Here is a 12,131-nt window from a genome sequence, read left to right on the forward strand (position 1 = left end):
TTTTTTCTAATGGCTTGTACTTCAAGGCTTGTTTTGGTAATCTTTCTGTTTTCATTCTTTGAACGTGTTCCATCCATTTACGTTTATATTTTTTAATTTTTTCTATTACTGGTTCTTGGTTTAATTCTTTCATAATATCTTCGTTTCTTTTGTGATCAAATAGGGTATACTTTGCAGTTTTTCTCATAAACTTCATTTCTGCTGTTGCTAATCTTTGTTTGTCTTTTTGTTTTATTGTCCAGATTTTGCTTCCATACATTAAGACCAGTAAGGCTAATGTATTGTATACTTTTAGCCTGGTTTGTTTTTGGACTAGGTTTGGTTTAAATATAGAGTTAATTACTCCTGTTATTTTTAAATATTTTGCAATTTTTACGTTTATATCTTTTTCATTTTCATATGTGATCATACATCCTAGGTAGTTAAATGAATTCACCTGTTCTAAGATCTTGTTATCTATTACTATTTTAGTTCTTGCTGGATCTTGTCCTTTAAAAGCCATAGTTTTTGATTTTTCCGTTGATATTATCATACCATACTCTTTGGATATCTCATTTAGATTTAAAATAGCCTTCTGTAAGTTATCTTCAGAATTTGTAATTATTATTTGGTCGTCTGCAAAGAGGAGAGTGTTTAAGTTAACTGTAGGTGAAAGTTTAATTCCTCGATGTAAAGTTTTATTCCATTTTATTATTATTTCATTTAAGTAGATATTAAAAAGAGTTGCTGAGAGGGGGACATCTCTGTCGTATCCCTTGGTTTATCTCTCTTGTATATGATAGCTCGTGATTTAATCTTATTTGTATTTGATTATTTTCATATATACTTGTGAGAGCTTTTAGGATATTATTTGGTATTTATCATCATCATCAAATTCCTGCCATGTACCCTCAAGGGGTGTACAGGATATGACAGTACTACATGAAAAAATTACGTCATTACTAACTTCCTATCTACAATTTTCCTCCAAATCAGTCTGTCACTTGTCAAGACTCCAACATTATCAGATCTTATATTTCTATCGTCTAAGGCACTTTGTACCATATCAATCCACCTATATCTTGGTCTTCCTCTGGGTCGTTTTCCTGCTAACCTGGCAGAGAACACTTGTTTTGCTAATCTTTCCTCTCCCATTCTATTTAAATGACCATACCACCTAAGATTAGCTCTGCTAACGCATTCCTGGATGCTGACAATGTCAAGTTCTTTCCTAATATCCTCATTTTTAATATGATATTGCCATTGATGCCATCTGTTCAAGCCTCGAATCTTTCTCAGGACTCTCATATCTGCGGTCTCTAGTCTTTGGTCAAGTATTTTACTTCTGACCCAGCTCTCAGATCCATAAATTAAAACTGGTTTGAACACTGTCTTGTATACAGCTAATTTAGTGTTCCGACTAATTTCTCTCTTACTCCATATGAATTTATTCAATTGACTTCCTACCATACCAGCTTTGTTGATTCTGTTGTCTATTTCCATATTTAATTTAGAGTCTTCACTAAAAATCATGAATAAGTAGCTGAAATGTTTTACTTGTTCCACAGGTTCTCCATTCACAACACAGTTGACATTTTCAATGATTCTGCCTATTTTCATTGTCTTTGTCTTTTTATTGCTGACCTTCATACCATATCTATTACAACAGCTATTCAGTTTAGTCAAATTTTGCAGACTTGTAGCGGATTTATTTAGAAGTATAACATTGTCTGCATAAAGCAAAGAGCTGACATTAACATCTCCAATTTTGATATCAGGTTTATTACCATTTTTCTTCATAATGTGATCCATATAGATAACAAATAACAGAGGGGATAATGTACATCCTTGTCTCACACCAGATTTAACATTAAACCATCTTCCTGTACTTCCTTCAATTCTAACTGCTGACTTACAACTCAAATAAAGACTAAGTATTGCTTGATATAATGCCCCATTGACACCATATAACTGCAGCGTATTGAATAGCTTCTCTCTTGGCACCTTGTCATATGCCTTTTCCAAATCGACAAAACTTAAATACAGATCTTTGTTATATTCCCAGGCTTTCTCGACTATTTGTCGTAAAGTGAAGATCTGATCCTGACAGCCTCTATTTGGCCTGAATCCCGCTTGTTCTTCACCAAGCTTTTCTTCCACAATTCTTCTCAACCGTTTCTCAAGTATACTTGCATAGATCTTGCCAGGAACACTCAATAGGGAAATACCTCTGTAATTCTCACATTCAGTTTTATTTCTCTTTTTATATATGGGTACTATGAGAGCTCTACCCCAATCATCGGGAATTCGTCCCTCTGTCCAGGCTTTCTGAACTATACAGTGCAGCCACTGCAAGACTTTTATACCACCATACTTCAGCATTTCTGGTCGAATATCATCTACTCCTGCTGCCTTTCCACATTTCAAGCCTTTGATGGCTTTTTCTACTTCAAGTATGGATATGTATTCCTGACTGCATGCCTGGTCAGTGCTTTTTTTTATCACTGTGCTGTCATCACTGCTTGTTTCGTTTAGCAGTTTTTCAAAGTAATTACTCCATACTTCAAGGATATCTTTTTCTCCTGTTTTCATGTCACCTTTATCATCTCTAACTCCTTTTACAGCACTCTTTCCTCCATTCCTAAGCTTCTTCAACAACCTCCAGAATATTTTGCCACCTTCTAGATATTTTCTATATTCTTGCCAAAATCCTCCCATGACTTTTGTTTAGCTAGTTTTACACAGTGTTTAGCTTTCTTACATTTGTCTCTGTATTCTGTAAGAGTAAAAGCTGACTTATTTGCCATGAACTTTTGATATGCTTTCTTCTTTTCCTTCACTGCCTCCTTAACTTCCTGTGTCCACCAGGGAGTTCTGATTTTTTTTATCCTTGCACACAACCTCACATGCCTCTCTGGCAGAATCAATCAATGTTTTCTTCAAAGTTTGCCACTGAATCTCCAAGGCTTGATTCCTGTTCTCAAACTCTTTCATTTTCTTTTCAATAATCTTTCTGTATTTTAGTCTACAGTTCACATCTGAGAGCTGCTCAACTTTTATTCGCTTTAAAACTTTCTTACATGTTATTCTTTTCAATATGAAATTCAATTTTATCCTGCTCAAGAGTAAATAGTGATCACTTCCAATTTCAAATCCTCTGTACACTCTGGTGTCCTGCACCAGGGAGAAAACATCACTATCAACAATAACATAGTCAATGAGACTTTTCTTATTCCTAGCCTCTTCTCTCCATGTGAATTTGTGCACATTTTTATGTTGGAACATGGTGTTAGTAATAACCAGTCCATGTCCTGAACAGAAATCCAACAGATATTTGCCATTATTATTAGCTTTGCTCTTTTCACCAAATTTTCCCAAAATATTTTTGTATGTCTCACAATCATTTCCTACTCTGCCATTTAGATCCCCAACAAGGACCAACTTTTCATTTTTCATTGTGTCAGTTGCTTTTTCTAAAGCCTCAAAAAATTCCTCCACTTCTACCTTAGTAGAACCTTCTGTGGGACCATAGGCACAAATAAGTCTCATTGTCCAGTTCCCCATTCTCATATTTGCCCACATTACTCTACTTGAGACTGACTGCCATTCAAGAAGATTAGCCTCGTATTTTGTGTTGAATACTATGGTTAATCCTTTTTTTCCTTGATTGTCATTGCCTGAATATAACATTTTGTATTTATTGCTCAGAAAGATCTCACCAGTTTTTGTCTTTTTTGTTTCAGTCACCCCTATTATGTCGATCTGGTACTTATCTAATTCCTCAGCTAGCTCCATTTCTTTGCCATTCAGGCTTCTTACGTTGATAGTACCAATATTTAACTCTGGTGATGTTGAGTTGGGGTTTGTTTTCAGATTTGTTCCAGTAGCTGACTTTTCGCTGTTCGCCCTGGTTCCCTGGCGAAAACAACGGGGGCCTTGTTTAACCGGGCGACGCCCCAGCCGGCATGAAATTTTGTCATGTTGTACCATCATTTTTTATTTTGGTTTAACCAATAAGAATACAATTTGGTCGGCTAAATCCCAAATTGCCAGCCCATCCTCGTTCGTTCAGTATCAAAGTAGATACCCAACAGGGTGCACCACGAGAAGGTGAGGATTGGACATTAGGTCAGAAGCCCTGGTCGGTTCTCTGCATTCCTTTAAAGGCTATGTGGAGGTCTCCTCTCAGTTATACAGCTTTGACCCTTAAGCACCCCTTATTTATCTTTCTTTTAATATGTTAAATAATATGTTTCTTTTAACTTCATCAAATGCTTTTTCAAAGTCAATAAATGCAATATGTGTTTCTAAATTATATTCTCTTCTTTTCTCTATTATTAATTTTAGGCAAAAGGCCGGGTCTATACATGATCGTCCTTTTCTAAATCCATTCTGTACCTCTAGAATAAAGTTTTCAGAATATTTCATTAGTTTGTTATTTAAGATTCTGCTATATATTTTGTAACAGGAATTTAGTATACTGATACCTCTATAGTTTTTAGGGTCATCTCTATTACCTTTCTTAAAGATAGGAATCACAATTGCTTTTTTCCATTCTATTGGGGGGATACCAGTTGAGTAAATTTTATTTAAAAATAATAAGTCTTTCTTTGAATCTTGTTCCTCCATATTTATATAGTTCTGAACCTAGCTTATCTTCTCCAGGTGATTTTCCGTTTCTTGTTTCTTTCAGGCTGATTTCTAATTCTTCTTCAGTTATTTCCTTTTTATTTTCGTTAATTGTTTGTCAGTTGTCTTTTTTTAAATATTTGTCTGTCCACAGTTCTGTGCAGTAATTTAGAAATTCTTCTAATTTCAATTCAGTGTTTTAATTTTATGTTTTCTTTGGTATCTGCATTTAGGTGTTTCAAAATCTTATATACATTGGGTCTTATTTTATATAAATCATGTTCTAAATTAGAAACAAATTTATTCCATGATTCTCTATGTCTTTTTCTGACTTCTCTTTTAGTTATAGCTCTTATTCTTTTATATTCTATTTCATCTTCTAATCTTTTACTGCTTAACCATTTGTGATAGGCTTCTTTTTTCTTTTTGATTATTTCTTTGATTGTATCATCCCAGATCTTCAGTTTTTTTCTTTGATTGAATTTTTTGGACTTTCCTAAGCTTTCGTTTGCTGCTGCATTTAGTATCGTTTTTATATTAAGCCATTCTATTTCTATTTTTTCATTTTGTTTTATTTTATCTAGATATTGGTTAATTCTTTGTTCATATAGCCATTGTACATTTGTGTCATTCAATAGTCTAGTTTTATAAACAAATGTTTCAATTTTTCTTTCTGTTCTTGTTACTTGTAGCCATTTAGGTGGTAATCTTAATTTTATTTTAACAAGGAAGTGGTCACTGCTTATTTCATATCCTCTGTGAACTCTAACATCTAGTGAAAATTTTGATATCTTTTCATTTAATATGAAGTAATCTAATATTGATTTCCATCCTCTTGCTTCCCAAGTATATTTATGTATGTCTTTATGTTTATAGAAGGAATTCATTATTTTTAGGTTATTATAAACTACAAAGTCAATCAATTTTTTACCATTTCTGTTTAGAGTGTGTTCTCCATGTATTCCTATATTATTATTAATTTTCGTGTTTCCAATTTTTGCATTTGTTTCCTGCTAAAATTATGTAAGCTTACAAATAGGATTATGTTCTCCATGTCAGGAGACTAGCCTGAGGATGGAATAGTTCAGTGGTAGGGGTGCTACCTTAAGGCTTCTGAACTAGCCTTCTTCCAAATTTAAACCCATAGGAGGAATAGGGTATATTGAAGGGGAAAGAGTAGATTATAGAAGAAATATAGTAAGGTTTATAGAGAGGGCATAGTTGTAAGGCCAGAAATGAAAAGACCCCATGACCCTCGAGTACTCTAATAGCATAAGGGTCATAAAGTAAGAAGAGTTGGCTAATAAGGCCTTATAGGAAAGATTAAAGTAAGTGGATCTTCCTCAAAGTAGAAGAAGGAGAGGATAGATCCAGCTAGGGGTCCATGGGAGTGCCGCTTCCCTTACAATCAGGATGATTGCCCCTTATGGCCCTGTTGGTCCACGAGTCCTTATTCAGTATATTCGGACCACCCCACCATACACACACACACACACACACACACACACATGGTGGGCTCCCCTATCTGCCACCCAGGGGACGCGCTCTCTAGGGGTTACAGGGTCCCCTGAGAGTTGATAACTGATATTTAAAATGAGCATTAATGCAAACAAAATAGCCATCCTTGATCTAAGTAACTGATTTAGGACTTCCAATTTCAAGACACTTAAACATATTTACAATAATGCAACTTCTGTAATTAAATTACACAAAAACAGTGAAAAGTTCCCAATACAAAAAGGCATCCGGCAAGGCGACACCATATCTCCTAAATTATTTACAGCTGCACTAGAGGAAGTCTTTAGAAGCCTTGATTGGGAAACAAAAGAAATAAACATAAATGGAGAAAGGCTGCATCATCTGAAATTTGCAGATGATATTGTCCTAATAGCAGATAATCTTGAAGATCTGGAAGAAAGGCTAAATCAGCTAAATGAAGCCTCCAAAGTAATCAAAAATCAGCTACGCCTTTATATTCCCGTATGCGGGGAGTAGGCGAGGCCATTTAGCCCTATCTAACTTTTGGAGACTGAGTGGGCAGTTCAATCTCCACTTCTACCAATCAGAGATAGATGGCCCAAGGCTATCACTAATTAAGCGGTACACAGTGAAGAGAGACGGCTCAAATGTGCCGCCATCTCGTGGTCCCTAACCCTAACACAATATATTTAATGTCTGAAATAATGTGGGTTCTACGGTCGATTTTCTCGAGTTTACAAGACGAAAAACCCGAGTTCTCGGGAGGAAAAACCTGCTTGCCCGTGCCAGAGATCGACTAACTCAGGAACCGGTCGAAAAAAGGCTTAGAAAAATTTCCTCTAGTCGCCGACTAGACTCGAAACCAAGTCTTCCTTCGTGCGGCCAAGCGTCGTGGTATGCAAATGCCACATCCACTGAGCTACACATTGGATTAAAAATAAATAGAGAAAAAACAAACATAATGATGAACAAATACATAAACCATAGAACTGTCAGTTGAAAACCATAAAATAGAACAAGTTACTTTGTATGTATATTTGGGCCAATTTTTATCCTTTGAGGATTGCAAAGAAAAGAGATTGAATGAAGAATTCACCTCGGATGGATGGCTTAATGGGAAAATGAGACATATTCAGAAGTGACATCCCTATGAGTCTAAAAAGGAAAGCTTTCGACCAGTGCATACTTCCTGTCCTAACTTACGGAGGAGAAACATGGACTGTAACAGAAGCCCTAAACAAAAAAATGAGAACAACACAACATCGCATGGAGAGAAGTATGCTAAAAATAACATTAAGAGATAGGAAGACAAATACCTGGATTAGATCTCAAAAGATGTCATGGATATTGTAAAATACATTAAACAGGCTAAGTGGAGATGGGCAGGCCATATTGCCAGATGCAGTGACAGGAGATGGACTAGAAAAACAACAGAGTGGAGACCAATGGATGGAGCAAGACAAAGAGGAAGACCGAAAAGAAGGTGGAGAGATGAACTGGAACAAATTGCAGGAGTGAGATGGATGGGAGAGGAAGAAAAACCGAGTGGTCTGGAAAATCATGGGGAAGACCTTCGTCCAGCAGTGGACAGAACCAAAGGGTTGAAGAAGAGAAGAAGCAATTTCAGATAAATACTGAAATTATAGTGAGTCAACATTTAATACATTACACAAACTTCTACAAATGGAATTAAAGATGCAAAGTGCTCACAAATAAAAGTTAACGGATTAATTTTGAAGAAAACTGTTCCGAGGGAGTTACTAATATTTAAACCAGAGCTGTCCAACTTGTGGCTCCAGGAACAAAAATTTGTGAAATTAAAAAAACATCAACAAACTATAACAAACACCAGAGGTTTGAAGCAGTGATTATCTGGCAATGGAACCTTAGAACAAGCTGCTAGTGTTCGTGTTTTCTACTGGTTTGGTATTATAACTGCATTTTCAGGGTTATCAACATTCATAACCAAGACTGAAGAACTAATAGACGTTGTATTTAAAGTAACAAGCTGGATATTTCTATAGATCTACAGATCTCAAATGGAATATATATTTTTCCATTTTTTTTTAATTTTTTTAGAAGGCATAGGATTCTTTTCTGAATCTTAACTGGAAACAACTAAAGTTACTCAAAATGGAAAATAAGAGAACATGTAATTTTGATCAGTTAAGGGCTCTAAAAAAAGTTTGATTTTTCTGTTATATTCTTTGAGTAGAATTTTAGTATTCAGCTCATCGTCTGAGGAAATTGGTTGTGTGAAACTGTTCTTCCCTGCTCTGAATTTCAATCTGTCAAGCAATGAGCTGACAACATGGGAAAGAAAATGAAAGTAGCACAAACAGGATAGCAGAGAAGATAAAAGTAATTATCATAGAATACATTAATTACAATAAAAAATCAATTATCCTTCTTGACTTCGAAAATACTATAATGGAGATAACTTGGAGTGGTATGATATGAAATTACAATTAACTTGATTTATATTCATACAACTTGTATGAACATAAATCATGTCTAAAACGTTTTTTTTTTTTTTTTAGAATTCCTTATTATAAAACAAATACTTGACTCACTAGTTTCATCAATGAGTTTCTGTGTGTTCTCCTGGAGCCAATTCTGGTAGTACATCCTTACATTATCTTTATGTTTTTTTCCATTGCAGTGAGTTTTTCTTACTGATGGCTAAAGAAAAATATCAAAAAACACAGTGTTATAATTTGTCTACATCCAATTTGAGAATTGGAAAGTTTAAATTCTATTTTACGTCAGAACATAACAGGTAATAAGTTATAATTCTGTCTAGTTTTTAGAAGTTTTTATTTATAACAGTCAAATAATGCTCATTCTGAAGTTCAAATGAGACTCCTCCATGTCAGTTTACTATAGGTCACTTGTCTGGAAAATAGGTGATATGAAAGAGGCATTTAAGTTGGTGAGGGGAATTTTATCAGATTAATACAAAGGGGATTATAAAAAAGAATAGAAGTTGAGAGACGAACAAGAAGCTATTCCTCAAAGTTAGTGTAAAGATGTCGTGTCAAAGAGTAGATTTCTGACATGGAGACTTGATAGTGAATGGAACACATTACCAGAATGCACTGTGAATGGAGGGAGTGTTGAGGATTTTAAAGTTTAGTAAGATAAATTTGTTGTTGGTTAAGCAAATCGCTAACAGAGAGTCTGCTGACTCTGTGGAGGTTGGTGCGATGATGATAATAATAATATAATAATAATAACAAAAAAAAAACTAAGAAAGAAAAAGGACTAAGAACTTTAAAAAAAAAAAAATCTATAATATACATATGTAAAAGTTGTAATAATCAACATAAAGGAATTGAGGTAGAACCATATAACTCACATTATTCTACATATTCCTCACGAAGTATTATGCACTTGTTACAACACACTGCTATATCATTTGCAATCCTCTGAGAAAAAGATCTTTCCCTTTTGCACATATGACTTCATCTGTGGTAAATTTTGTTCATGTGTTTCTTTAAATTTGTGAATAGGAAATATGGGGCCAGGTTTGGTGAAACAGATATTGAAAGCACCAGTTGTGTACTGTCTATTGGGTTGGGTTTCATGAGCAGTGTGAGAAGATTATTGCCCTGCAAAAGCAACATGCCTCTGCTCGGTTTCTCTTGGCATTTTTCCTTCAGTACCTCTTTCAATTCTTTCAGAGCTGTTGAATAAACTGTTGCTGTAAAAGTTTCGCTTTTTTTTTGAGGTACTTGGTAAGGATTACACCATCCATATCCCAAAAAACAATGGCAAGAATCTTTCTTGCTGACTTTTGGATTCTGAACTTCTTTGGCCATGGAGAACTTTTGTGGCTCCACCTCATTGACTGTTGTTTGGTCTCTGGGTCATAGTGATGAAAGCATGTTTCAACAGTCACAATACGAGTCAAAAACTTTGGATACTTAAGGATATTCCCCCCCTCTGCCCAATTTTATATACCGTATTTTCCGGTGTATAAGACGCACCCAAGAAATTTAATACAAATCTGACCACGCCAAGTTCTAATCATTTTTTCTGTAGGCGGAGGGTCCAAAATGTCTTTCAGCTTCCCTATTCCCATGTTCTTCTGCATATTTTACAACCTGAAATTTGTAACTTGGAGTATATGAATGTCGCCTGTTTTTTTCCATCACTAAAATCTACGGGGAAATATCAAACTGAACACAAAATATCTCAACACGTCAACTCAATACTGATAAACATCGGTAACTGATTACTCGGATAAGATATTATGAAACTTGAATAGGGACTCCCCGTTCTTAGCCAATGATGCGCTAGAAGTCACGTGAAGGTCATGCATCAATCTAATTGCACCATTAACCGCCTACAAAGATCTTTAATCGCTTACAAAAGAGGAAACAATCTTTGCCTTCATTATATAAGATGCCCCCCATTTTTAAGATGAATTTTTAAGGTAAAAAAGTGCTTCTTATACACTGAGAAATACAGTATATCATTTTTTTATTTATTTTTACATAGTCTGGAAACTCTGCTCTAAAGATCAAATATGGAACTTTTTTTCAAACATGGAAATAGAATGTGACAGAAAAGATTAGCAAAACATTTGATGCCAAGAAGATAAACCTTAGACTTCAAAAAACCCAAAAGAAAAAAGTCCAACGGCGTTAAGTCACATGATCTGGGAGGCCAATTCTGATCACCAAAACGGGAAATTACACGACCAGGAAATGACTCGTGCAGTAATTGAATTGTTTTTTTGGGCTGTATGGCATGTGGCACCGTCTTGTTGAAACCACGTGTCGTCCACATCCATATCTTGCAATTTAGGCACAAAAAACTGGATTATCATGTCGCGATAGCGAGCACCATTAACTGTTATTGCCTTACCAGGCCGCATTTTCGAAGAAGAATGGACCGATGATGCCTCCAGCCCAAAATCTGCACCAAACAATGACACGTTGTGGATGCATTTGTTTCTCAACAATCACTTGTGGATTTTCTGAACCCCAAATGCGACAATTTTGTCGATTAACGAAGCCATCAAGATGAAAATGAGCCTCATCGCTGAAGATGATTTTGTTCGAAAAATAAGCATCCACTTATTGTTGTTCCATAATCCATTCAACGAACTCTCTTCGCTATGTGTGGTCAGTAGGCTTCAGTTCTTGAGTCAATTGAACTTTGTAAGCATAAAGATGCAAATCTTTCGTGAGAAAACGTTGTAGAGAGCTTCTCGAAATGCCCAATTCAAGACCACGGTGCCGAATTGATGTTCCTGGACTCTCAGCAACACTCTCACGAACTGCTTTGATGTTTTCTGTTGAACGACTTGTTGAAGGACGGCCAGAGTGTATAAGATCACTAATTGATCTTGTTTCCTTGAATTTTTTAATTAATCTTTTCACAGTTGATGAAGTTAAATCACTATTCCGACCATATTTTGTATGAAAATTGCGAACTGTAGCTGCCAAACCTTCATTATTTTTAAAATACTCAACAATGAAAATGCATTGTTCTTTCGTGTAGCGCTCCATTTTTAATAACCCTGAACTGTCAGCTGTCACGCTGTCTTTTTTTTCTTGTTGGCAACACTTTACCTCACAAATGGCGCTAAATTTAAATCTTGCGTGAATTTTGGGACACCCTGTGTCAGTGGTGCACTCAGGATTTAATCTTGGAGGGGGCCGAGTTGAGTAGACGTTTTGCGAATACACACTACACATCGCATACGATCTATAACTGAGCATCTGCAGTGATCGCTAATTCATAAGTAGCACACAACATAAATAAAAAAAATGAATTTTAATTAGGAAAAGATTTTTGGAAATTTTTCTAGTTTTTTCCTTTTCTTTGGGGGGTGCCCAGGCCCCTTGCCCCCCCTCCCCCTTGGGTGCGCCACTGCCCTGTGTGTGTGTGCATGTATATATATATATATATATTTTTTTTTTTACAGTAAGCAAGCTTGTTATAATGATCATTGCTACAGTGAATTAACCATGAGTAATGGTTAGTTCACATCCTGAACAGAAAACAAGTACTTACTATTATTAGTTTCTCTC

The 12,131-nt window shown here is 35.5% G+C and overlaps 1 protein-coding gene across 2 annotated transcripts in view; it reads right to left on the reverse strand.

Annotated features, from left to right (window-relative positions):
• LOC150108063 (uncharacterized) overlaps positions 1 to 12,131 on the reverse strand; it is a 111,668-nt gene that overhangs the window by 49,610 nt on the left and 49,927 nt on the right. For both annotated transcript variants that reach the window (XM_090415565.1, XM_090415567.1), the window contains exon 3: positions 8,661 to 8,769. In XM_090415565.1, the coding sequence (XP_090271691.1) occupies positions 8,661 to 8,769 (109 nt within the window). The remainder of the gene's footprint in view (positions 1 to 8,660; positions 8,770 to 12,131) is intronic.

The sequence above is a fragment of the Typopeltis vanoorti genome, chromosome 3, assembly GCF_054136105.1.
Source record: "Typopeltis vanoorti isolate ZY-2024b chromosome 3, IOZ_Tvanoo_1.0, whole genome shotgun sequence".
NCBI lineage: Eukaryota > Metazoa > Arthropoda > Arachnida > Uropygi > Thelyphonidae > Typopeltis > Typopeltis vanoorti.